Source organism: Typopeltis vanoorti, chromosome 3, assembly GCF_054136105.1.
Source record: "Typopeltis vanoorti isolate ZY-2024b chromosome 3, IOZ_Tvanoo_1.0, whole genome shotgun sequence".
Lineage (NCBI taxonomy): Eukaryota > Metazoa > Arthropoda > Arachnida > Uropygi > Thelyphonidae > Typopeltis > Typopeltis vanoorti.
Window position 1 is genome coordinate 126,235,695 of NC_143551.1, and position 23,547 is coordinate 126,259,241.

Sequence of the window (23,547 nt, forward strand, 5' to 3'; positions counted from 1 at the left end):
TCCATATGAAAAGTCTAATGTGTTGACTGCCCTTCTCAATGGTTTATTTCCCATTTGAATGGCTGCTCGGAGCAATAATAAAAAAGTAGAACACAACAGAAGAATCATGAAAAATCGGCAGTATAGCGAAGATATTAAGAAAATATCCTTAATTAACATTTATAGTGTACAGGCAAAATAAGTTACCTCCAGACATTTTTGTATGCTCAATTCTGTAACGAGTATCCATAATGATCCACAAATCTGCATGAGCAAATTTGTGGATCTCTATGAGGGTGGTCTGAAAAGTTCTCGGCCTAACAATGAAAAAACAAATTTATAATTTCAAAGTTATATTTATTTTTCAACATAATCTCCTTTAAGACTAATACATTTATTCCAGCGATGCCCCAGCACCATTATCCCGTCCCTGTACTGGTTCTCAGTAAGATCTGCAAAATATTACTCTACAGCTGCAATCACCTCTTGATTTGAAGAAAAATGCTGCCCAACGAGGAAGAGTTTTAGTTTTGGGAAGAGAAAGAAGTCAGAGGGAGCCAAATCTGGGGAATATCGTGGATGTTTCCAACAATTCATGGTGCAGATCCCGTAATTTTCCCATTGCCAAAATATCTTTGTGGGCAGTTGCATTGTCCTGACAAAAGATGATTTTTTTCTTCTGAAAACGTTCTTCACTCACAAATTTTTTTGTCTAGTCTGGTTAAACGATGCCTTTATCATCTCCAAACACCGATGCCATGACCTTTACTGCTGATGGAACCGACTTTGTCTTCTTTGGCACTGAACAACTGGCTTCTGTCCACTGTTTTTACTGTTGTTTGGATTCTGATGTGTAATGGTGAATCCAAGTCTCATCCATAGTAATAAATCAATGCACAAAATCAGTTTTATTCTCGTTAAAACGCTCCAAGCACTGTTCAGAGATTTTCATGTGAGTGCATTTTTGATCTGCTGTGAGATCAAAAACACACTCATGTCTCATTTATGCAGATATCCTTGCACATACTTAATAAACCCAAACCAAATGAATATACAATCATCCTTTTATTACCTTCACAAATATGCACAGTTGTATAACAATAACTCTCACCATAGCATAGATTCTCACCATTCCTGCCGCCACCTATCTTGCGTAAAACTTTTTCATTTGCAGTTCTTCATGCAAAATATATCCTACATGTTCTTTTAAAATGCCTATAGTCTCAGCAATTTCACGCACTTTGACTCGCCGGTCATCCAATACCATATCATGCACTTGATCAATGATTTCTGGTGTTGTTACACTTTTTGGATGTCCTTCATGTGGATCATCTTCAAGGCTGGTACGGCCATGTTTAAACTCGGCAGCCCATTTCTTAATTGTCGAAAATGAAGGAGAAGAGTGCCCATAAACTTATATGAACTTTGAATGAATTTCTTTTGGCGTTAAACCTTCTTTTACAAAGAATTTTATAACTGCACGATACTCAATTTTATCCATTTCAAGGGATACAGACAACACTTTTGCTTCAGACAGCTGTATAAAACAAACTACTTGATAGAATGATTTGCAATTTCACATGGATGCTTATGACAGATGTACCAACTTGGAAAAAAAAAATCTTGCTGATAGTGTTGCCATCTATGGTTGAGGCCGAGAACTTTTCAGACCACCCCCTTGTATTTGTATCTAATGTCTGATTTATACAGATATCCTTGCAATACTTAATATACCCAAACCAGATGAATATACAATCATCATTTTATCACCTTCACAAATATGCACAGTTGTATAACAGTAACTTTTAAGCATAGATTCTCATCATTCCTGCCATCATGATCTAGTTCCCCTAATCTCTGTATTAGGTCTCACACCAATAAATTTCCTGTGTGTGTTTGATTCCACATAATCCTATGCAGAGTTTTAATGATCGCAAGTTCTCAATAGTGATTGCAGTCATTAAGCTGTGGATTTGACTTAACCCTCACCTTTGTCTGATCTTTTATGTTAAAAGTTGATCTAGAGAGTAAGTTAACTATATTTTCATATAATGCAGGAGTACCTCAGGGCTCTGTCCTATCACCTACCCTCTTTCTCATGTACATAAATACATAAATGACCTACTCTCAATCACCACTAATCTTACCATAGCTTTGCAGATGATAGTACTCTCCTTTCATCCTATTCATTTGACAAACCATGCAGTATGCAATCACAAGCATCAAAATCATTTACAACCAATGCTTTAAACATTTATCTAGGTACTATCTTTCAATGGGGTAAGGACATTCTGATCATGCTCAATACTATCAAAACACAGTCTTACCTCTTTTTTAGCAAAAGAAATCTCAACTCACATTCTCTTACCCTCAGTAATACACAAATCTCTAGACAAGATCAGATTACTCTGCTTGGACTAGCATTCACCTCCAGTAGCTCCTGACACAAACACATCACATCAATAGCTTCCTCACCATCAAAAAACTAGGTGTTCTCTTTTGTTCACAATGTTATTTTATCCAACTGACTCTTAACTATACACAAATCCACCCATTCTTAGAATACTGGTTACATGTTTGGTGTGGAGCACCTACAACTTGTTTCCAATATTAATTTCTTCTAATATACTATATATATAACTTTTAAATTCTTATTAAGTACAAAAATAACAAAGTGGCTATTCTAAACATTACACAATATGAGCTCTTTCACTCTGTATTATAAATAAGTTCAATTTTGAGGTGAAACCATATAACATACAAAACAATGAATACAGCCACAGCTAAAAATTCCAGTTTTACTTGTTTATATGGGAATTTCTTATGCAGCATTTATTTCTTCACTGTCCTTATTTATTTTTACTCAATCATTTATTCAGTCTGTCTTACTTCTCAACTTCCTTAGAACAGAATAAAAGTTAAAGATTTCACTTGATTATTACACTTCCATTTATCATCATCTAGCAATTAAGTTTCATGAAACACACCTTTTCTTCATTTGCTGAAGTAGGCATGAAGATAATTTCATTAAAAATAGGAGAACAACAATTGAGCAGTTCCAAAGGCATTTCCCTGAAAAAGAATTTCAATGCATATTCCACCTCATTTTGTGGAACATATACCAATTATTTTCCAATTAAGACATAACATTCTCGCTAATATAAGAAGGCTTGATACATTGTATTATCCTTCAATATTATCTTCACATTTTCTCACTGGAGAGTTGACAAAGATGCACATAAAAAATGTTTCTGAGATACAGCATTTGACTTGGTTTATTTTTCTCCTTTCTAGCTCTTCTTCCTTTTACCTCTCTTGATTGATTGCTTGCTTGCTTGCTTGCTGGCTAGCATCCCTGTTATCTGGTGATGCATATTTCAAAACACACAACTAATGAACATATATATTAGAGTTCATTTTAGAAATTATGGACTTTACAACCACTTTATAAATAACTATTTTAATATCCTGATGTTTCGATCTTCATATTAAGATCATCATCTGGAGCATATACAAATATACAGGATAAGCACATTTACATGACATCCTGTAAGCTAGAGAAACAATGAATTGATCACAAGTTATTCTACTGGCATGACCTCTAGTGAAAGAAAAAAAAGAAAAAAATATTTATAAACTACATCAAGCTAAATTCTATTTATGATAACATGAATAAACATTCTTTCTTATTCAGTAACAATGACGCCTTATTTTTAGCATTACAATTGTTAATTTTGATTTAAGATCCTGGATTTTCTACAGTCCTGTTTATAGTTGCTCTTAGAGAGGAAGGTTCTGTGGGTCGAATATATACCTTCCATATGTTTGGAATTTTTAAACCATCATTATTGTTCAGATTGGGGTGGTTGGTAATAATCTCACAGGCTTCCTTAAATTTGCATTCATACCATGTTTTGGTGTGATGTAGGCAACTGGTGCTTTTCCTGTCAATTCTATGTAAGGTGTTCAAGGGCATGATCAGAAAGGCCAGCTTCACCATAATTATTTATGTTCTTTTTGTCTGATAGGAATTGTGCATCCTGTTTCTCCTATATATGGTATGTTACAGGTGCAGTAAATACAGTATACTCCAGGGTGGACCAGCAGAGGGAGTGGGTTATTGGATGAGTTGAGTAAGCTTTTTAATTTTGCAGGAGGTTTAAAGGTGGCTTTGAGGTTGTATTTTTGTAATATTCTGTTTATTTTATCTGATGTCCCTTTAATGTAAGGAATGGTTATAGTTTTATTGTAGTCCGGTTTGTCTTTGTTTTTTATTGAGGTCTTGTAGAGAATTTTGTTAATGGTATTTTGGCTGTACCCATTTTTTTTTGAAAAGTATTGCTGATAACCTTAAATTCGTCTTTCAGTGTCTGTTCACTGGAGCAGATCTTCAGGGTCCTGTTTTTTAGATTATTAATGACATCTAATTTTCGTGTTGGGTGGTGGTAGGAGTTTATGTGTATATATTGGCTAGTATGTATCAGTTTCTGGTAAACAGTGAAGGAGAGATTGCCAAGAGAAAGACGTGTGACAAGTGTATCTAGAAATGGAAGTGTGTTCTGTTTTTCAATCTCAATTGTGAACTGTATGTGTTTGTGTTGTTTGTTTAGGTGGCTAAGGAATGTGTCTAGTGTCTGGCGGCAATGGAATCAGATCGCGAAAACATCGTCAACGTATCTAAGCCAGACTTTGGGTTTTAATGGAGAGGAACCCAAAGCAAGTTGTTCAAAATGTTCCATATAAAAGTTAACAATGGGAGGGGGAGGGGATAATGGAGAGCCCATGGCTGTGCCTTCTTTTTGTAGGTAGAAAACGTTTTGCCATATAAAATATCAAGAATGCAATACATGTGCAAAGAGCGCCGTGATGTCTGGAGGGAATTTGTTCTGTAAAAGAAGGATTGTGTCATTGATTGGGACATCCGTAAAGAGGGCAGAGACATCAAAACTGACTAATAAATCATTTATTAGTCAGTTTTGACATCTCTGCCCTCTTTATGAATGTCCCAATCAATGACACAATCCTTCTTTTACAGAACAAATTCCCTTCAAATATCATAGTGCTCTTTGCACATGTATTGCATTCTGGATATTTTATATGGCAAAACGCTTTCTACCTACAAAAAGAAGACACAGCTATGGGCTCGCCATTATCCCCCCCCCCTCCCCCCATTGCGAACTTTTATATGGAACAATTTGAGCAACTTGCTTTAGGTTCCTCTCCTTTAAAACCGAAAGTCTGGCTTAGATACGTTGATGATGTTTTCGCGATCTGGTCCCATGGCCACCAGACACATTCCTTGGCCACCTAAACAAACAACACAAACACATACAGTTCACAATTGAGATTAAAAAACAGAACACACTTCCATTTCTAGATACACTTGTCAACATGTCTTCCTTCTGGCAATCTCTCCTTCACTGTTTAGCAGAAACTGACACATACTGGCCAATATATACACATAAACTCCTACCACCACCCAACACAAAAACTAGGTGTCATTAATACTTTAAAAAAACAGGGTTCTGAAGATCTGCTCCAATGAACAAGCACTGAAAGATGAATTTAAGGTTATCAGCAATACTTTTCAAAAAAATGGGTACAGCCAAAACACTATTAACAAAATTCTCTACAAGACCTCAATAAAAAACAAAGACAAACCAGACTACAATAAAACTATAACCATTCCTTACATTAAAGGGACATCAGATAAAATAAACAGAATATTACAAAAATACAACCTCAAAGCCACCTTTAAACCTCCTGCAAAATTAAAAAGCTTACTCAACTCATCCAAAGACCCACTCCCTCTGCTAGTCCACCCTGGAGTATACCGTATTTACTGCACCTGTAATATAACATATATAGGAGAAACAGGATGCACAATTCCTATCAGACAAAAAGAATATAAAAGACACATTAAATATAATAATTATGGTGAAGCTGGCCTTTCTGATCATGCCCGGAACACCTTACATAAAATTGACTGGAAAAGCACTAGTTGCCTACATCACACCAAAACATGGTATGAACGCAAATTTAAGGAAGCCTGTGAGATTATTACCAACCACCCCAATCTGAAGAATAATGATGGTCTAAAAATTCCAAACATATGGAAGGCATATATTCGACCCATGGAACCTTCTTCTCTAAGAGCAACTATAAACAGGACTATAGAAAATCCAGGATCCTAAATCAAAAATAACAATTGTAATGTTATAAATAGGACATCATTGTTACTGAAAGAAAACTATCTGTAAGAAAGAATGTTTATTCATGTTATCATAAATAGAATTTAGCTTAATGTAGTTTATAAATAATTTTTTTTTCCTTTCATGTGATCAATTCATTGTTTCTCTAGCTTACTGTATGTAATGTAACTCAGCTTGTCCTGTATATTTGTATATGCTCCAGATGATGAGCTTAATATGAAGATAGAAACGTTGGGATATTAAAATAGTTATTTATAATGCAGTTGTAAAGCCCATAATTTCTAAAATGAAAGCTGATCACCATGTAACACTAAAAGAAAGGATATACATTAGAGAGATTCATAGGAAAACTCAAGTGATAAGATGGCTGGCATTACTACAGCACTTGCATATTAGGGTACACCATAGGAAACTACTATAAAAAAATATAAGATAATATATATACAACATTATTTCTATGTAAAGATTATAATACTACAGTAATCAAGTTAACTCTCTAAATAAATTTAAGTCTGTTGTTGTATCACCAGCATGTGGTGGTTCTGATAATGCTAATACATACAATTGTGTTAATAAATGCACACAATTTTTTTAAAATAGTATTATCATAAAATAAAACTTAAACTTTATTTATGAAATGTATACTCAATATATATAACACTATATAAAACAAATGTAACACATAAATCATGATTGTGTGAAATTTTTTTTACAGACTTTTACTGTACCACAGATGTTTATCACATCTGACTTTGGCAAGCAATGTTTATCACCTAGTGGTAACACTATTCTCTATTTATCAGTGATTTAAAGTGGCTTTGGAGAAGCATAATTTTTATTCTCTGGTTTCTAAACCTCACTCTTTGCAGTATTAAATGTGCTACAGTTTTCTTAACCTTCACTGGCCTCATAGTTTCAGTTATAATCCCAAGCAAAATCAAAAAACTAAATTAAAACTTTCATTAATGGACTTTTCATAAATAACAAAAACACTCTCATACAAGCTTCATAAAAGATATAGCTCCTCTCATTTCCTATTTTGCACACAGAGTCTGATCAAAGCAATACAGCAGTAAATGGAAATTCTTCACTTTAAAGTTTCTTCTTCATCAGGCCATCTGTATTCTAAATCTCACTCAAATTCTTAAAATTTCCTTCCTATCTTAACTATTTCTACTCACCATACTCTCCATGTCTGAAATGTCATAATCAAAATCTATTTAAACTAAAATGAGTAATGACAATTCTAATTTCCTATATTCATTTAGTATACCATAATTCAGCATTCAGGCAAGGTGCTAAGAAAATAGCATTCTAATTAATGAGTAATATATCAAGGCAAATTATCCCCCCCCCACTAATGTACTATTGATGGAATGGTAGTACCATCTATAGTATATTAGTGTTGTGGGTGATGTAAAGATATGGATTTCCTACTCTAGAGACCAAACATGAAATTTACCATTAACTCAGTGTGTTAATTGGAAAGTGGAGATGCAATGTCCTTAGATCACCAGGATAGCATATAAAAAGATTTTCCAATACAATATTATTATTATTATTACTTGACACCTCCAGGGAGTCTAAAGACTCATCAAGGGAGGGCATCTACTCTACACTCTCTATCCCTACTACTCACAATCCAAAAATGCCATCTACCACCCATCACCACCACTAGTATTTTCACAGACAATCACAAACATCCATGCCCACAGTGGGATATGAACCCACAGCCTTTTGGCTGGAGAGTGGATATGCTAACCACTCGGCCAACCAGGCTGGCCTATTTGACAATATGTCAAATAATGCAATTTAAATTATCCTACAAAGAACAAGCATTTTCTAAATAAGTTTTAAAATACCTGGAGTACGAGTCCATTCATTTTTGTCATCATAAAGTGAAGTTGTTGTTAAGTCTTCATAGCTGTGGTAAGTCATTCCATCATAATATGTAGTGGCAGATGGAAGAGGACAAGACATGTGCTGCACAGGAAATCCCTGGCCGTTTACTATAGACACTATTATGCATGCAATACCTATAAATCAAAAGCAAAGAACAATTAGAATTTTCAAAATAAAATGAACAAATCAAAGACAGAATATGAATAATAATTCAATTTTTTTAAAAAAATGATAAAGGCAGAAAAGTCCCAAAGGAGACTTCTGCCTGTTACTTTATGTTATAAAAAAAAAAAGAAGAGAAAATGGAGAGTAACACTATAATTTTTTTTCATTCAATTAACTTTTGTTTATTTTATTTATTAACATGTTATTAACTTCTTGTACCATCAAATAACAGTATATTTATTCATTATAATGCTGCCAATCTTCCAAAATAATATATCTATTATTCTGGAGGATTATATATATATATATATATATATATATATATATATATATATCTTAAATAGAAGCAACAAGGATTTATCATTCTAAGGTAGGGATAAGGACAGTTTCCCTGCTGTATATACTACTCTTTCTGTGGATGAAGACTAATCATATATTTAGACAAATGATTAACTGAAAGAACAAACTACAGAATTATGCCATACATTTAGTCAAGGAATGTTGGTTGTATTTCAGACGTTCAAGAAAATTACAAACTGGTTTTGGACATGTACAGCACTAGATAATGTATAACTAACAGAAGGAGAAAATAATTTTTCTTGTGATCTGGTTCATATCAGGATAAACTCAATTATACAGACTTTTTTTTTTATGCTTATAATGAAATAAATACTAAAGTATTTATTTTGGTGTGCAGATCACTTTTGCAGAATTTAAAAAAGTATCTATCCAGTATATAGTACTGCAAAAACTAATTCAAAACTTTATGGGGAGGAAAAAAAATAACAGAAAGTGAAACAAAAAGAGGCTGTAAATTTACCATGCATTAGTACCACAGGTGCATTAAATTACATGATTTGGATGCTCTGTTTCTAGAGGCAAAATATGGAATTTTTTCCATATTTTGGTCTCCAAAATATGGAAAATCAGATCTCCAATAAGATGATACTGAAATTCATCAACCACTTAAAGATATAGATAAACATTAATACCCATCATTCACATTCACTGTTTGCTGGTTAGTGAATAGATACACTATCTAGTTGGAAAACTATGTTGCTAAAATCAAGATTTTCTTATAAAATACTAGATTCAATAACCTATTTTTTTAAAAAAAAAAGATATAACTTTAGCATTAAAAAAAAACTTAGCAAAGTTAAGCAAACCACTGATATTAGCTCTTTTGATTTAATTTTTTTTTTTTTTTAAAAAAAAAACAGAAATGGAATATTTTCAAAAGCTAAATCAATGACTAACAAAGTATTCAATAGACATGCATGTCTACTGATTCACCACAGTGATTTATTGAAATGGGACATGGTGATATGCAATGCAATGCAAAAAATATTATAATCAAGACTTGGGATATATTATTAGCATTATGCAGACAGTGAAGATGCTACAGTTATATAGCAGGTCTCTATCCTATCCTGTTTATCTTATCATGTCAATTTAGATGACTGGTTAGCTTGCAGTTTATTGGCACAAGGACAGCAAAAGTCATACTGTGCCATTACAAAGATTACACAAGGCAATAAAAATGGCTTAGTGAGTAAATATTGTGATAGGTACAAGAAAACAAAATTTTAAATAGTGAGCAATGTGATACATATTAATCTGTTATCTGCCAGGACTCTAATATTATCAGATCTCATATTTTAATCTTCTAAGGCACTTCTTGCTGTATCAATTCACCTGGATCTTAGTTTTTATCTGGGTGTTCTTCCTGTCATCTAGACAAAAAAACACTGATTTTGACAGTATTTCCTCTCTCATTCTGTTTAAGTGACCATACCACCTGAGATTAGAAATGCTAATATTCCTGAATGCTAATTATTATTATTTGACACCTACAGGGAGTCCAAAGACTCATCAAGGGAGAGTGTGCCAACAGCATCGAACGATTACACAGTTCTTTCATAATATCCTTGTTTTTAATATTATACTGCCATTGATGTCACCTGTTCCCTTAATCTTTCTCAGAATCTCTCATATCTATGATCAAGTGCTTTATTTCTAATCCAACTCTCAGAACCATAAGTTAAAACTGATTACAACTTATTTATGCAAACATGTTTGTATAAATCAGTATAAATATAACTCCTCTTTCTCTCAAGTGAAATGATGGCACTGCAACAGAACATATTATATGGTGAGCATTACATTGTTTACACATTGGTGGGTCTTTGATCATCAGGAGATAAGAATATGTAAGATATCTGCAACCATGCGGTGAATAGCAAGTACAACTTCCTCTCTTCTATGTAGCCTAGACATCCAATGCTTAATCTCATGAATTTTTTTTTTTTTTTATTTATTATCCCATGGTATTATTACACCAGATCATAGAGGTCAAATTCATGTATTTTATATAGCACCTTTTCAGGGTTGTTGTAAAGTTCGCATTTGGAAATATTCATACAGTTTAGCAAATGCATTGGTGATGCTTCCTTGATGTTACAGATTTTTCAGGTGGGGAAGCCTTTTATGCCATTGGTTGGTTGGTCTTGTGTAGCCGGTCTTGAGGCGAGAGATCATGGTACTGGCACTGCGATTATACTTGGAGTTGATGGTAGCTCCTGGATTTTCTGCTGAGTACCAGTGGTGAGTCATGTCCTGAAGAATTGTTCTTTTTATGTTTTCTCTTTTTGGGTGGTTTTAAAAAGATCGAAATCTGTGGTATCACTTGATGTCGTGGCCATTTTTGCTACTTCATCTGCAGTTGTTTCCTTTTAATCCCACATGGGATGGGATCCATTGGAAGATTATTTCGGAATCCTTATGTAGTTTATTTATGTTTTTTGCTATGTCTCTAAGTATTTCTTGATGGCTAGTGTAGCAGTTCTTAATAGCTTGAACGGCTGCTAAGGAATCTGTGAAAAATATAAACTCCTTAGGGTTTTGTTTGTTCAAATATTGCAGTGCTGTGTTAATGGCTATTAATTCTGCATGGTATGAATTGCATCCAATACTGTTAGTTGTTTTTAGTTCTATATTATGAGAGCCATAGATGAGTACGCCACTCCCAGAATTGCCATTTGGATTTTATTATTATTATTATTATTTGACACCTCCAGGGAGTTCAAAGACTCATCGAGGGAGAGTGTACCAACAGCACTGAACGATTGGTCCCCTTCCAACTAGTAACCGCGCTCAAACTTACTTAACTGAGCCATTAGGAGCAGAGGATCTACCAATCGACCAACCTTTGCTGGCTTTTTGGGAGCCATCTGTGTAGATCTTTATTGAGTGAGGTCCATATTCCATTATTTTTGAAAAGGCTAATGATCTCAAGATTTCAGGGTTTTCTAGGCTTTTTTCCTCATGTTTCCCTATTTCAGAGTTGATAACTATATTTTTCCTGTCTTGATTTGAAGGAAATGCTGACTAGTCAGCTATTTTATTTGAACAATCTAAGGGAATTTTATTTTCTATGATTTCATGCATTGTTGATTTTTTCTTTATTCTGTTTGCTGGTTTCCGGTTTTTAAAAAGTTCACTTGTTCTATGATGTGCAAAGTTGGCTCTTTTTTCTACAAATTTGGTAAGATTTTTTTTGCCACCTAATTTTTAAAAGAAAAAGGTTGGATTCGAATTCTGCTATTTTTCCAGGAGTTGTATTCCTTAGCCCACATATGATTTTAGCAGCATTTTTCTGAATTTTTATAAGCTTGCTAAACTGGTTTGTGATGTTTGCATCCAGATAGGTGAAGCATATTCCATTATGGGATGGATAATAGAGGTATATGTGACTTTTAAGGCTTTAGCATCAGCTCCCCACTCTTTACCTGAGATACTTTTCATGATTTTGTCTTCTTTTTGCTGACTGCAACATTGTTGATATGTTTATTGAAGCTTAGCAATGGATCCAGAGTAACTCCAAGGTATTTGGAGTTTTCATCAAATGTAATTAGTTGACTGTTTAGCTTAATCTTTGGTCTCCACTTTCTGAGGTGGTTGTTAATAGTAATAACACAGATTTCTGATTTAGTACGGTTAATTTTGATTTTTTGGTTTTCACAGTATGTAGCTAAACTTTCAATGGCTTTGTTTAAGTGACCTTCTGCTGTTTCTAGGTTGTTGTGAGCTGAGAATAGGACCAAATCATCTAAGTCATTTAAATAAATGAAAAAAAGGAGTGGGCTCAAAATGCTACCTTGAGGGAGTCCTTGTCTTATTTACACTTTCTTGGAAAAGGTATTATTAATTCTAACTTGAATTGTTCTATTTCTTAGAAAGTCATAGATCCAGTTAAGAACTGGATCTATGACCCTTCTATTCCAATATGACAAAGTTTGGAAAAGAGTTTCTGCCTCCACACCTTGTCAAAGACATTGCTAAAATCTATAAAAGCTGCAATGGTGGATTTGGTAGGTTTGGTCTAGAGTTATCTTGAATTGTCTGGGTTAAGTAGAAAAGTTGCTCAGTTGTTGAGCGATTTCTTCTAAAGGCAGCCTGAAAATGTGGTAGTATACTATTTTTGTTTAGATAGTAATTCAAACATTGGAGTATCATTTTTTCCATTAATTTGCCTGGAATTGAAATCAGTGAAATTAGTCTATAACTTCCTGGTTGGTCTTGCTGTTTGTTAGGCTTTAATATTGGTATGATGGTGGCTGTCTTCCAGTCTTTCGGAACTTTTCCTTGTTTTAGGCTATTGTTGTACAGGCGAAGTAGTCAATCTAGGGCTAGGGAAGGAAGATGTTTGATCATAATTCCTTGTATGTTATCTGGTCCACATGATATATTTATATCTAGTCTCTCCAAGGCATCTCCCAATTCAGAGATTGTAAGTGGATCCCAGAATAGTTTGTTTTGATATTTTGGGGAGTTTGCAGCATTTTTCTGCTGTTGAGCCTGTTTTGATATTTGATGTATTTCCTAGTATTCATCTCTAGTTTGCTTATATTTTGAAAATGAAAGGCCAAGGTATTTGCAATCTCCCTATCTCCAAATTTGATATTTCCATCTGGATCTTTAAGCATGCTAGTCTCACTTGCCTTTGGTAGGTCTCTGTAAATTAGCAGTCAGTTTCCAAAGTTTGGTATCTGAAGTGTTTGGATTTAAGTTGTGGCAAAATTCTTGCCACCTAGTTCTTTTAATATATTATATTTTTGTTTAATTTCAGCATTTATCTTGTTGTACTCAATCCTGGTTTCTGGAGAGCTTCCAATTTTTAAGATGTTAAACAATTCATTTTGTTTAGTTATTTTACTGGCAAGTTCCTGGTGAACCTTTGTGTAGTTTGAAATAACCTTTCTCCTGTAGCCCTTTGGGATACTTTTCTTTGCTGCATTTAGGATAGTATTCTTCCACATTATATAATCTTTGTCTAAGTCATCATGGTATGTGATCTTTCAGCATTTTACTTACTTCATCCTTGTATTTCTCCCAATTTGCCTTCTGGAAGTTCCAATGATATTTTCTTTTTTGGGTGGGTCTGGTCATTTTTGGGTTCAGATTGATTAATATTGGGGTACAGTTGCTTCCTACTGGTTCCAAAACAGACCAAATAGCTTTGTCGTGAAGATCAGGAGACACTGCAGTGATATATAGGGCATCTTTTGTACCATAAGAATGAGACAGATAAGTAGGCTCTCCACTGTTGAGAGTTATTAGTCCTGTGTCATCTAAGAAATGACTCAGGTTTTCTCCTCTTGGGTTTATTTCCTCAGAACCCCATAACAGGTGTTTGCTATTCAAGTCTCCTAAGATAATGGAGTTTTCTTCAATGAGATGGGATAGGTTGGAAAGATTTGGTCCAGGTTTGTCAGGAGGATGATAACAAGTGAATATGTTTAATGGCTTTTTACTTGGTTCCAGTATTTGGATTCCTTGTATTTCAGTTCCTTCTGATACTATATCTAACTCAACAACTTTATATGACAAGTTTTGGATTAGTGTCAGAAGCCCTCCTCCATTTTGGTCAGTAGGCCTATCTTGTCTTATGATTTCATAGTTTTTAATGTTTAGTCTGTTGGTTTGTCGAAGTTTGGTTTCCTAGATGCAGATAATATCAGCATCATGTTTGTCAGCTAGTAGTAATAGTTCATTTAGTTTTTTTTTCTTTGCTTGCTGGGATAATGATACCATTTAAATTACATTGGATGATATTAATATTTCTTGTAATGGGTGGAATGATTTGCTCATTTCTCAACTCTGACATCATTTCCAAATCAAGAGTCATGTCGGCTGCCCCGTACGCAGAAACATAAGTATGATCACTGAAATTTGTCTCCATGATGGGAAAAAGAAGAAATGCTGCTGTCGTTAGATCATCCAGAGGGCACCATAAGGAGGTAACGGTCAGACTTTGCCCTCCTGAAATTTATTTGTTAATGGTTACTGCCAGGATACCTGTCACTGATTAATGAATTTTGTTCCGATTTACTGTCTGCAATCTGCACAAGAGTCCCTCATAGATAGAGAAATTGCAACTGCAGATGCAACTGACCTAACCATCCCAAAAGGAGTCTCATTTCATCTTGATTCTAATGTGGCTGGTATATCCAGCACAAATAAACATTAAAATTAAAGATCCTGAAATTTGATAATTGTAGAACATATAAAGCACTGGATATGGACTATGCATTGGAGAGGAGATGGCTCATAAGGAAATGAATGAGTCTGTATTTCATACAGACTCATTGAGAGACTCATCAAACTATAGGCCTATCTGTGTGTCAGGTGTTATGGTTAAGTTGGTGTAGAAGCTTGTGAGAACTAGGATCCAGAGTTGGGTTGACAACAATGGTATCATCTTTGATGGACAGCATGGATTTGCTAAAGGGAGGTCATGTTTTAGTAATCTACTTACTTATTACAATAAAGTGACTGCTTCCTTGGACAGAGGAGAAGGATACACAGTAATATACTTGGATTTCGCAAAGGCTTTGATAGAAAACCTCATGATAAGTTGACAGTCAAACTAGACCAGATGGGGTTGGATATTAGATTAGTGCATTGGATTGGAGACTGGCTATCTGATAGGTATCAACAAGTTGTGTATGGGGAGCAATATCCAGGAAAAGGAAAGTCACTAGTGGAGTGCCTCAGGGGTCTGTTTTAGGGCTATTACTGTTTAACTTGTATATTAATGATATTGGTGAAGATTTGGATGGAGATGTTCAGTTGTTTGCAGATGATGCAAAGTTGGGATGAACCATGAAGAATAGTGAAGATGTTGTGGCCTTACAAGAAGACTTGAATAAATGGAGTGATTGGGCATGGAAATGGGGATGTGAGCTTAATGTTGCAAAATGTAAGGTTTTAAATAAAATAGTGTTTTAAAAAATATTTAAAAAATAAAATAAAATAAAATAACATAAAATAGCAGGAGATAGGGGAGAACCAGAGGTCATCCCTAAAAACTGTATAAAGAGGGTGTGAGTAGGGAAGTGAGAGGCAGGTGTTTTTCATGCAGAGTTGTGAATGATTGGAATACCTTGCCTGAGCGTGTGGTGTGTGCAAGGAGTTTGAGTGTGTTTAAGACAAGGTATGATGAGCTGTGTGTGTGATAAAAGGACCTCCCAGATGAGTTTCTGACTCCATGAGGTCTCGGAGTATAATAATACATTTTCGTAGCAGTTTTCTTTTATGTAGACAAGCACTTGCTGGATGGCATGCAACCCAGATGTATAATTTGCATTCAAATGGAATTTGACTGGAGAGAAAGTGGTCATGAACACAACCAACAGAGGTCTCATATTAGCAAATCATCAGTACAGAAATCTAACTATTCTGCTCTGTGTTAAATGGCTACAGGTAAGCTGATGATGGGCTATACAACTTCCTCAGCTGGGGACAGAAGAAGGCTACATGACTGAGTGCAGTGCAGGTACTGCTGTCAATATTCATGACAAGAGCCTGAATGATCTCTTTTACATGCATCCAAAATGGGCAAATAGTATTCTGATGATCATAATACTGACCTTCCCAATGTAGAGAAAAAATACTAGTCCACACAGGATATTTACGCCAACTTTATTTTTAGGATATAGCTAAGTGATAACTATTACCATTGATAGGATAAATCACGTTCACTTGATTTGACATAAAAATCCTGAACAAGCAATATGCAAATATACCTGTAAATGTTCATTCACCAAAGACTTCATACATCCATAGATGTGATCCATAATAAAGTTCTGAGAGAACAAATGCAAGGAAGACTGATCAGCATCCCATTTTGTAAAACACAGAATGCAAGTGATAATTATTTCTTTATTGCACATTAATCTTAGTTGATGGACATGTGCTAGAAAAGTAAACTATTTGTCAAAAATGAGTCCTAAGAAGTTGGCTTCTGTTACTACTGGGATAACTTTAGGTTCAGGTGAAGAAAGCATTTTGGGGAAAAGTGTAAAGACACTTTTTGCTGCTGCTGAAAATCTGAATCCAGTACTAAGAATACCTGAAAGATATCAACTGTTGTTGAAGTTGGCTTTCGATAACCCTCATGTTACAAGAATGAGAGAGAAAGCCGTGAAGTCATCTCATATACAGTACTGTCATATACTGTACTGGGAGGAAGCTATTCAGTGATTGAGACAGAGTCCTGGGGAGAACTCTCTTCTTGGACATATGGACAGGATAATGTGCTTCCCACCCTGAATTGCAAAATTTGGTTAGAAAGTTTGTAATAAAAACAAAAACATGCTTCCTAAGACCAAAATTACACAGGCGTTGTATCGGAAATTACTGGCCCACTATAAGTCAGCCATTGGTTTCAGACACAACATGAAAGAATAGAATCTTAACGTAAAGACATGCTTAAACTCTCAAGAGTTTACGTAGAGAGGCAACAACTAACTTGTAAATGTAAAGTGTATCAATTTAATTATTAATGTTCTTGTAAAATAATTCAAACATTGTTTTAGAATAATATCCAATACTGGGAAAATTCATGTTAACCAATCAGCAGAAGGCCTGATCATTACGTAATAGTCCATGACACTGCAGAAAATCCGAAACATCATCCAGTAACTCCTGCAGTAACAGTTCCGTCGAGAGGGCTGCTGAGTAAAGAACATGACCTTACCTGATGAATCAAAGACGGCTGAGTGAGTGAAGTAGAGAGAGAGAGAGAGAGAGGGGGGGCTTGCCGCTAAGATATAAGGAGCGGTGTACACTTCAAATGCTCTCTTGTTTCTGAGGAAGCTTGTCGCTGGTGTCCAGCGACCCTCCACGTTGCAGTGGGTCCCATTGCGCACAGGTCGTCCATCTGAACAACAAGGAACCAGCAGACAGGGCCATTGGTGAGCTACCACCAATGTGATAATTTCGAAGGGCTCAACACTTTGGAAGGAATGAGTGAAGAAAGACAGCGGAACGACAGGGAAATCTTGCCATATCCGAGGAAGGATCAGACATAAAACAAAGGGACCACCACGCTAAGGAGATTAACCGGTAAGGCAAATATTTTTTACCTTATATGCATGAGAAGTGCTGTAGAAATCAGAGTGAACAAAGAAAAAAGGGGAAAGCCTTAAAGCATAACCCTGCTTGACCTGGCTAGAAGATCCGTTTTGGACTATACATCTTGATTGGGCCTTCCTGCTGTGACTTGTAAATTTGTGTTTGTGTGAACTTGTAGTGGAACAGTTTTGGAAATGAAGTGTTATATGAAATGCTATAAATGAAGTTTCTGCTCTGTATATTGAGCGTGCGATTTGTATAAGTTAAATAGCAAGGAGTTTACCTCTCATAAGATTAGCAATCTGTAGGATTGAGAGAACGTGTCATGTATAAATTGATTTATTAAGTGTTGTTAAACTTGCTTAAGGACAGGAGCATCAGTTAATCTTAGCGCAAACCACACTGATTAATTAATGCTCCTCGATTAGAATTGTATAAGCTTGCACATTAGGAAGTGCGTGAGAAGAATTGATTGAGCCTATTGCTATTGAGTGGGCACTTGTGCATGAACCTACTTCCCTTTTTGTTTAGTATTATATTTACATGATTTTTCCTGTATATGAATTTAGCTGCATTAAAATGTTTTATCTTAAATCAGTTTGTATGCTTCTGTTGTTTGAGTCTGACCTACCACTTATAAAAACCGAACCTGTGTAAGTACGGGAGGTAGAGGAGACACTCGACGTTAAGTTAAGATGGGAGCCGTGACTGCATACCACGTGTTCAAAATGCTAAGCAATATTGTCGAGATAGTTTGTTAAAGTAAGATTAAGTATCTGGAACTAGTCACCAGCTGGTGCAGTTGATTTAAGATAAACAAATTTGTTGGAGGCTAATTTCTGGTAAGTGTAAGAAGTAACCTGTAAAGAAAAAGTAAAAACTATACCAAGTAAAAGCAAAAGAGAGTAACGAAATATAACAATGGCACAGCCGACAGGATGTGCTTGAAAAAGAAAAACATAAAGCAAGCAATACAAGCACGATAAGTTGGTTTCAGTCTCACACACAGAACTTAATTAAGATATTGAAAATTCATAAAGAGAAAAAGGGTTCGTAACTCATCCCGTAACAAAGTGTAACTTGAAAGAGTAAGTATGCCTTTACCAACATCATCTGAAATGAGCAACCCCTGAATTTTTTAAAACCATGAATCCCAAACAAATATGTCCCAAATTCTCAGGGGAAGGGAATGATGATGTAGGATTTTTCCTCTGGTACATAGAAAGGCTAAAGAGAGCAGCCAATTGGAGTGAGCCTCAACTTTTAACCCTACTAATACGTAGTGGGCTTGAAGGGAAAGCAAAGATGATGCACTCCCACCCCACCTTAAACAGAGCATTAAATTACAATGATTTCAAAAACGCATTGATATCTGAGTTCAAATAAATAAAGGGAGGAACTAGCCAAGCATTAGAAAAATTTTACAAATGCATACAGAAAAAAGGAGAAAAGGTGATAGAATTCTTCAATAGACTGTCAAAACTTGCCCACGACATAAAAACCTTGCCACATGAAAAAGAACACATTGAATGGCTAATACTACAATTCCGAGCAAGCATCACACCTGAACTACAAGAGAGCGTATACCTCAATGGAACAAATAGCCTTGATACGTGCTACATAGCAGCTAGAGAGGGAAGAAATAGCGCAAACATTACCCAAGCTTCTGAATACCGAGAAATGATAATAGAAAAGAGGCATGGTAGAAAGGAAAAAGGTTTTGAGGGCCCAAAACCCCAATTTCTCCCAAGGATAATGAGAGCACATACTACAAGATGCAGAGCACCAACATAATCGAGGGTAACTTTGAGGGGAACCTTGCCCTCGTCGAGGGAAGCATAGAAGAAACACCATATGAATTCCTGCTCGACACAGGGGCACATATATCCATTATCCCACATAACCTATACAAGAAGCTCAATATGTCACACAAAAAAAATACTGATCCCCTCCAAAACCCCCACAAAATAATGGGAATAGCCAAGATTGAGCTGCAATCCTCCACAAAAGTAAGGGCAAAAATATCAATTCCCTGCTTCCCAATTGACCTCACCCACGACTTAATAATCCTCCCCGAGATACTACCTGCAGACACGGGTAACCAAGTCATTCTAGGGCTGGATTTTCTAAAAGCAAACCAGTTCACCTGCAACTTTGGAACCCAGTCGATATCTCTTTGTGGGAAAACATACCACCCTAACATCGACCCATGCAAGGGATTGCATGGAAACAAGTCCCTTGAAGCCAAACTGATATCCACAAAGAAGCCAGAAGAGAAAGAAATCACGTGGAAGGAGAAACTGGTGAATAGATCAATAAGCAACCATAACTCTGATCACGATATAGAGGAGATAAAATTGTTCTTTGAGGTGGCATACAAAATACACACCGAGGTATTCACTGAAGGGATAAGCACCCTTACCTGTATGAATGCAGTGGAACACACCGTACAATTAACCTCGAACTCACCCACACACATAAAACAATACCCAACTCCCCTGAAACACAAAGACAAATTGGAGAAGCTCATGGATGATTACGAGAAAGCAGGAGTGATCGAGAAGTCAGCATCCCGTTGGAACAGCCCATTCATACTGGTCGAGAAGGCAAATGGTGACCTTAGGTTTATTTTAGACCTAAGAGAACTGAACAAAGTCACAAACCCCGTCGATTTTCCAGTATGTACAATAGAAAAGCTGTTGGTCAGACTGGAAGGTGCAAAGGTCTTCTCGAAACTGGACCTGAACTCTGGGTACTACCAGATTCCCCTCAGGAAGGAGGATAGGAAGTATTTCGCATTCACCACAAGGTGGCAGAAATACCAACTATGCCGACTTCCCCAGGGAGCCCGAAACTCTGCCATGAGTTTCCTGTGCCTCATGAATGACGTGCTGGCAGGACTCTTAGGCAAAGGCGTTTTGTGTTTCTGGGATGACCTGCTGATATACTCCACCACCATAAAGGAGCACACTGAAATCTTGCTGAACGTGTTAGATAGGTTGGACAAAGCCAGGCTGTCACTGAAGTGCTCAAAGTGTGAATTCTTTCTTCACAAGGTCGAATACCTTGGACATATCATTACAGGTGATGGGATAATACCCTCACGAAACAATGTGAATGCCATATTAGATGTAAATCCCCCCCCCCCCCCTTCACAATCAGGCAGGTTAGGCGGTATCTGGGGATGGTAAATTTTTACCATAAATTCATTCCCCAATGTTCTGAAATAATGAAGCCCATAGTGAGCCTGACCAAGAAGGGAACAAAATTTGCCTGAAAGGCAGAGCAACAAGAAACATTCCATACGTTAAACCGGGCATTAACCATGGCCCCCGTTCTCATCCGCCCAAAGCTGGGAGAGGACCTTCTACTTTGCAGCTGACGCATCAAAAGATATTATCGGTGCTGTACTGGAACAGAGGGAAGGGGGAATCTTTCAAGTCAGTCGCAGTCATTAGTAGGAAGTTATCCCTTTCAGAAGATAATTACTCAGTGATTGAGAGGGACGCGTTAGCAATCGTATATAGCCTCAGGAAGCTCCGTCACCTACTGTTAGGGCATGACATCATCCTCAGATCTGACCAAAAACCCTTGTCCTTCATGTCATCCATGAAGGATAAAAATCAAAGGATTGCGTGCTGGTCTTTGGAGTTGCAGGAGTTTAGAATGGAAGTCAGTTATATACCCGGAAAGACTAACGTGGTAGCTGACTACCTGTCTCGGTCACTAACATCCCAGCCTGAGGAGAATCCCAACCATATAGGAAGAACCACCAAATGAATTTCAGTCATTCAAGAGTCAAAGAAGGGAGAGACACCTGAACCCAGGTATTAGACTTGGGAGAAGCCTGACATCATTCAGGCCCAAAAGACCGACCCGAAATGGGGAGGAGTCTACAAGAAGTTGTCAAGTATGAATGGTACACATCATGGGTCAGAGCCATAATGGTAACATGCACATAGACAGTGACGGCCTTCTGCTATCTAAGCAAGGCATCACTGGGAGATGGAAGGAGAAGATAATAGTACCCGAAGCCATGATTCCATGGGTGTTACACACATTCCATGATACTGATCTAGCAGGACATCAGGGAATACACAGAACGTTAAAAAGGGTGATGGATAGGTACCTCTGGAAGGGAATGAGATGCAACGTGGAAGCATATGTCTCTTCATGTAACCTATGCCAGAAGAAGCCCCCCCCCATCGCAGGTAAGGCCCCTATTCAGCCATTCCCTATCCCCTCGTGCCCCTTCCCGTGGCCATGGACATTGTGGGGCCACTTCCCACCACTTCAAAGGGGAACAGGTACATCTTAGTCGTGATAGACATGTTCTCCAGGTTCCCCGAAGCCACGGCCATGAAGGACCAAACGGCCAGAACAATAGCAAACAAGTTGTTCAAGATGATCTTTTTGCGATATGGGACGCCTGAAACCCTGCTATCAGATCAGGCCACTAACTTCACGGCCGAGGTACTCCTACAGTTATGCGAATCATTAGGATAAAGAAACTCTTCATCACCCCATATCACCCAGGGCGAATGGGATGTGTGAGAGGATGAACTGCAAGTTTTACCAAGGTGAGCACTCTGAAGCTCACCTTGGTGAAACTAGCAGAGGAGCAGATTTCAGAGTGGGATGTCCGTCTACCTCACACCCTCTTTGCCTGTAGAACAGCCACCAGGGAAGTTCCTGAAGTACTTCTATATGGATTTGAACCCCTTTTCCCAATGACTTCAGGAACTCCAGAGCAGAAACTGGTTTTCCCGACATAAATGAGTATCTAAATGGCCTCATAAGAGATAATAAGTTAGCATGACTTAGTAGCTGAAACCAGTGAAAGAAGCTCCCTCCACGCAAGACAGTACGCTAACAGACTAAGGAAGGCTAAGGACTTGAAGGGAAGCTTAGTTCTAATGGAGCAGGGTTTCAAGGGAAAAGGAAAGGGGGGGGGAAGTTCGGCAAAAGCGCACTCGGACCATTTGAAGTGATCGAAAAGATAACACCTGTTACCTTCAAAATCAAGGGAACCAGCCCTCGTGGTAAGGTTATAGCTGTTCACTCTGATCGCCTAAAACTATACACGACTAGATCAGCAAGACTAGTCTGCTTCGGTGACTCATTACAGAGCATTTGGGGAAATAAGAGAAGGGGGGGTCGGAACAGTTACAGACATAAAAGAAGCTTTTCTTTGAGTGCAGATTAATCCGCACTCAAAGAAAAACGGAAACCACAATGTGAGGGAGGAAGAACACCTCCAAGATGAATACGTTCCCTTCAACATGAGACACAGGGAGACCCCGGATGTTACCTGTGAGGATAATACCAATCGGGGAAGTCAAGATAGGCTGACCGGGCTAGCAGAGATAGAGGAAGCACAAAACCCGGTACATAGGTATATGCTGAGGCATAGGCATAGAGGACAACCCTTCCCCAGAGAAAGGAGAGGATGTTGTTTACAAAAATCATTTTAGAAAAAGGCAGGGGGGGTAAAGTATGATTCCAAAATTTTCTGTAACGCCATTAAAGAATAATTTTTAACTAAAGGGGGGGCCCTTTGTTGTGTCGGAAATTACTGGCCCATTATAAGTCAGCCATTGGTTTCAGACACAACATGAAAGAATAGAATCTTAACGTAAAGACACGCTTAAACTCTCAAGTTTACGTAGAGAGGCAACAACTAACTTGTAAATGTAAAGTGTATCAATTTAATTATTAATGTTCTTGTAAAATAATTCAAACATTGTTTTAGAATAATATCCAATACTGGGAAAATTCATGTTAACCAATCAGCAGAAGGCCTGATCATTACGTAATAGTCCATGACACCGCAGAAAATCCGAAACAACATCCGGTAACCCCTGCAGTAACA

The 23,547-nt window shown here is 36.9% G+C and overlaps 1 protein-coding gene across 1 annotated transcript in view; it reads right to left on the bottom strand.

The window, feature by feature from the left end:
• The window catches only part of LOC150108543 (KICSTOR complex protein SZT2-like), a 1,022,772-nt gene that overhangs the window by 257,480 nt on the left and 741,745 nt on the right, over positions 1-23,547 (bottom strand). The window contains exon 44 of the mRNA XM_090390485.1: positions 8,054-8,227. Coding sequence (XP_090246611.1) covers positions 8,054-8,227 — 174 coding nt within the window. The remainder of the gene's footprint in view (positions 1-8,053; positions 8,228-23,547) is intronic.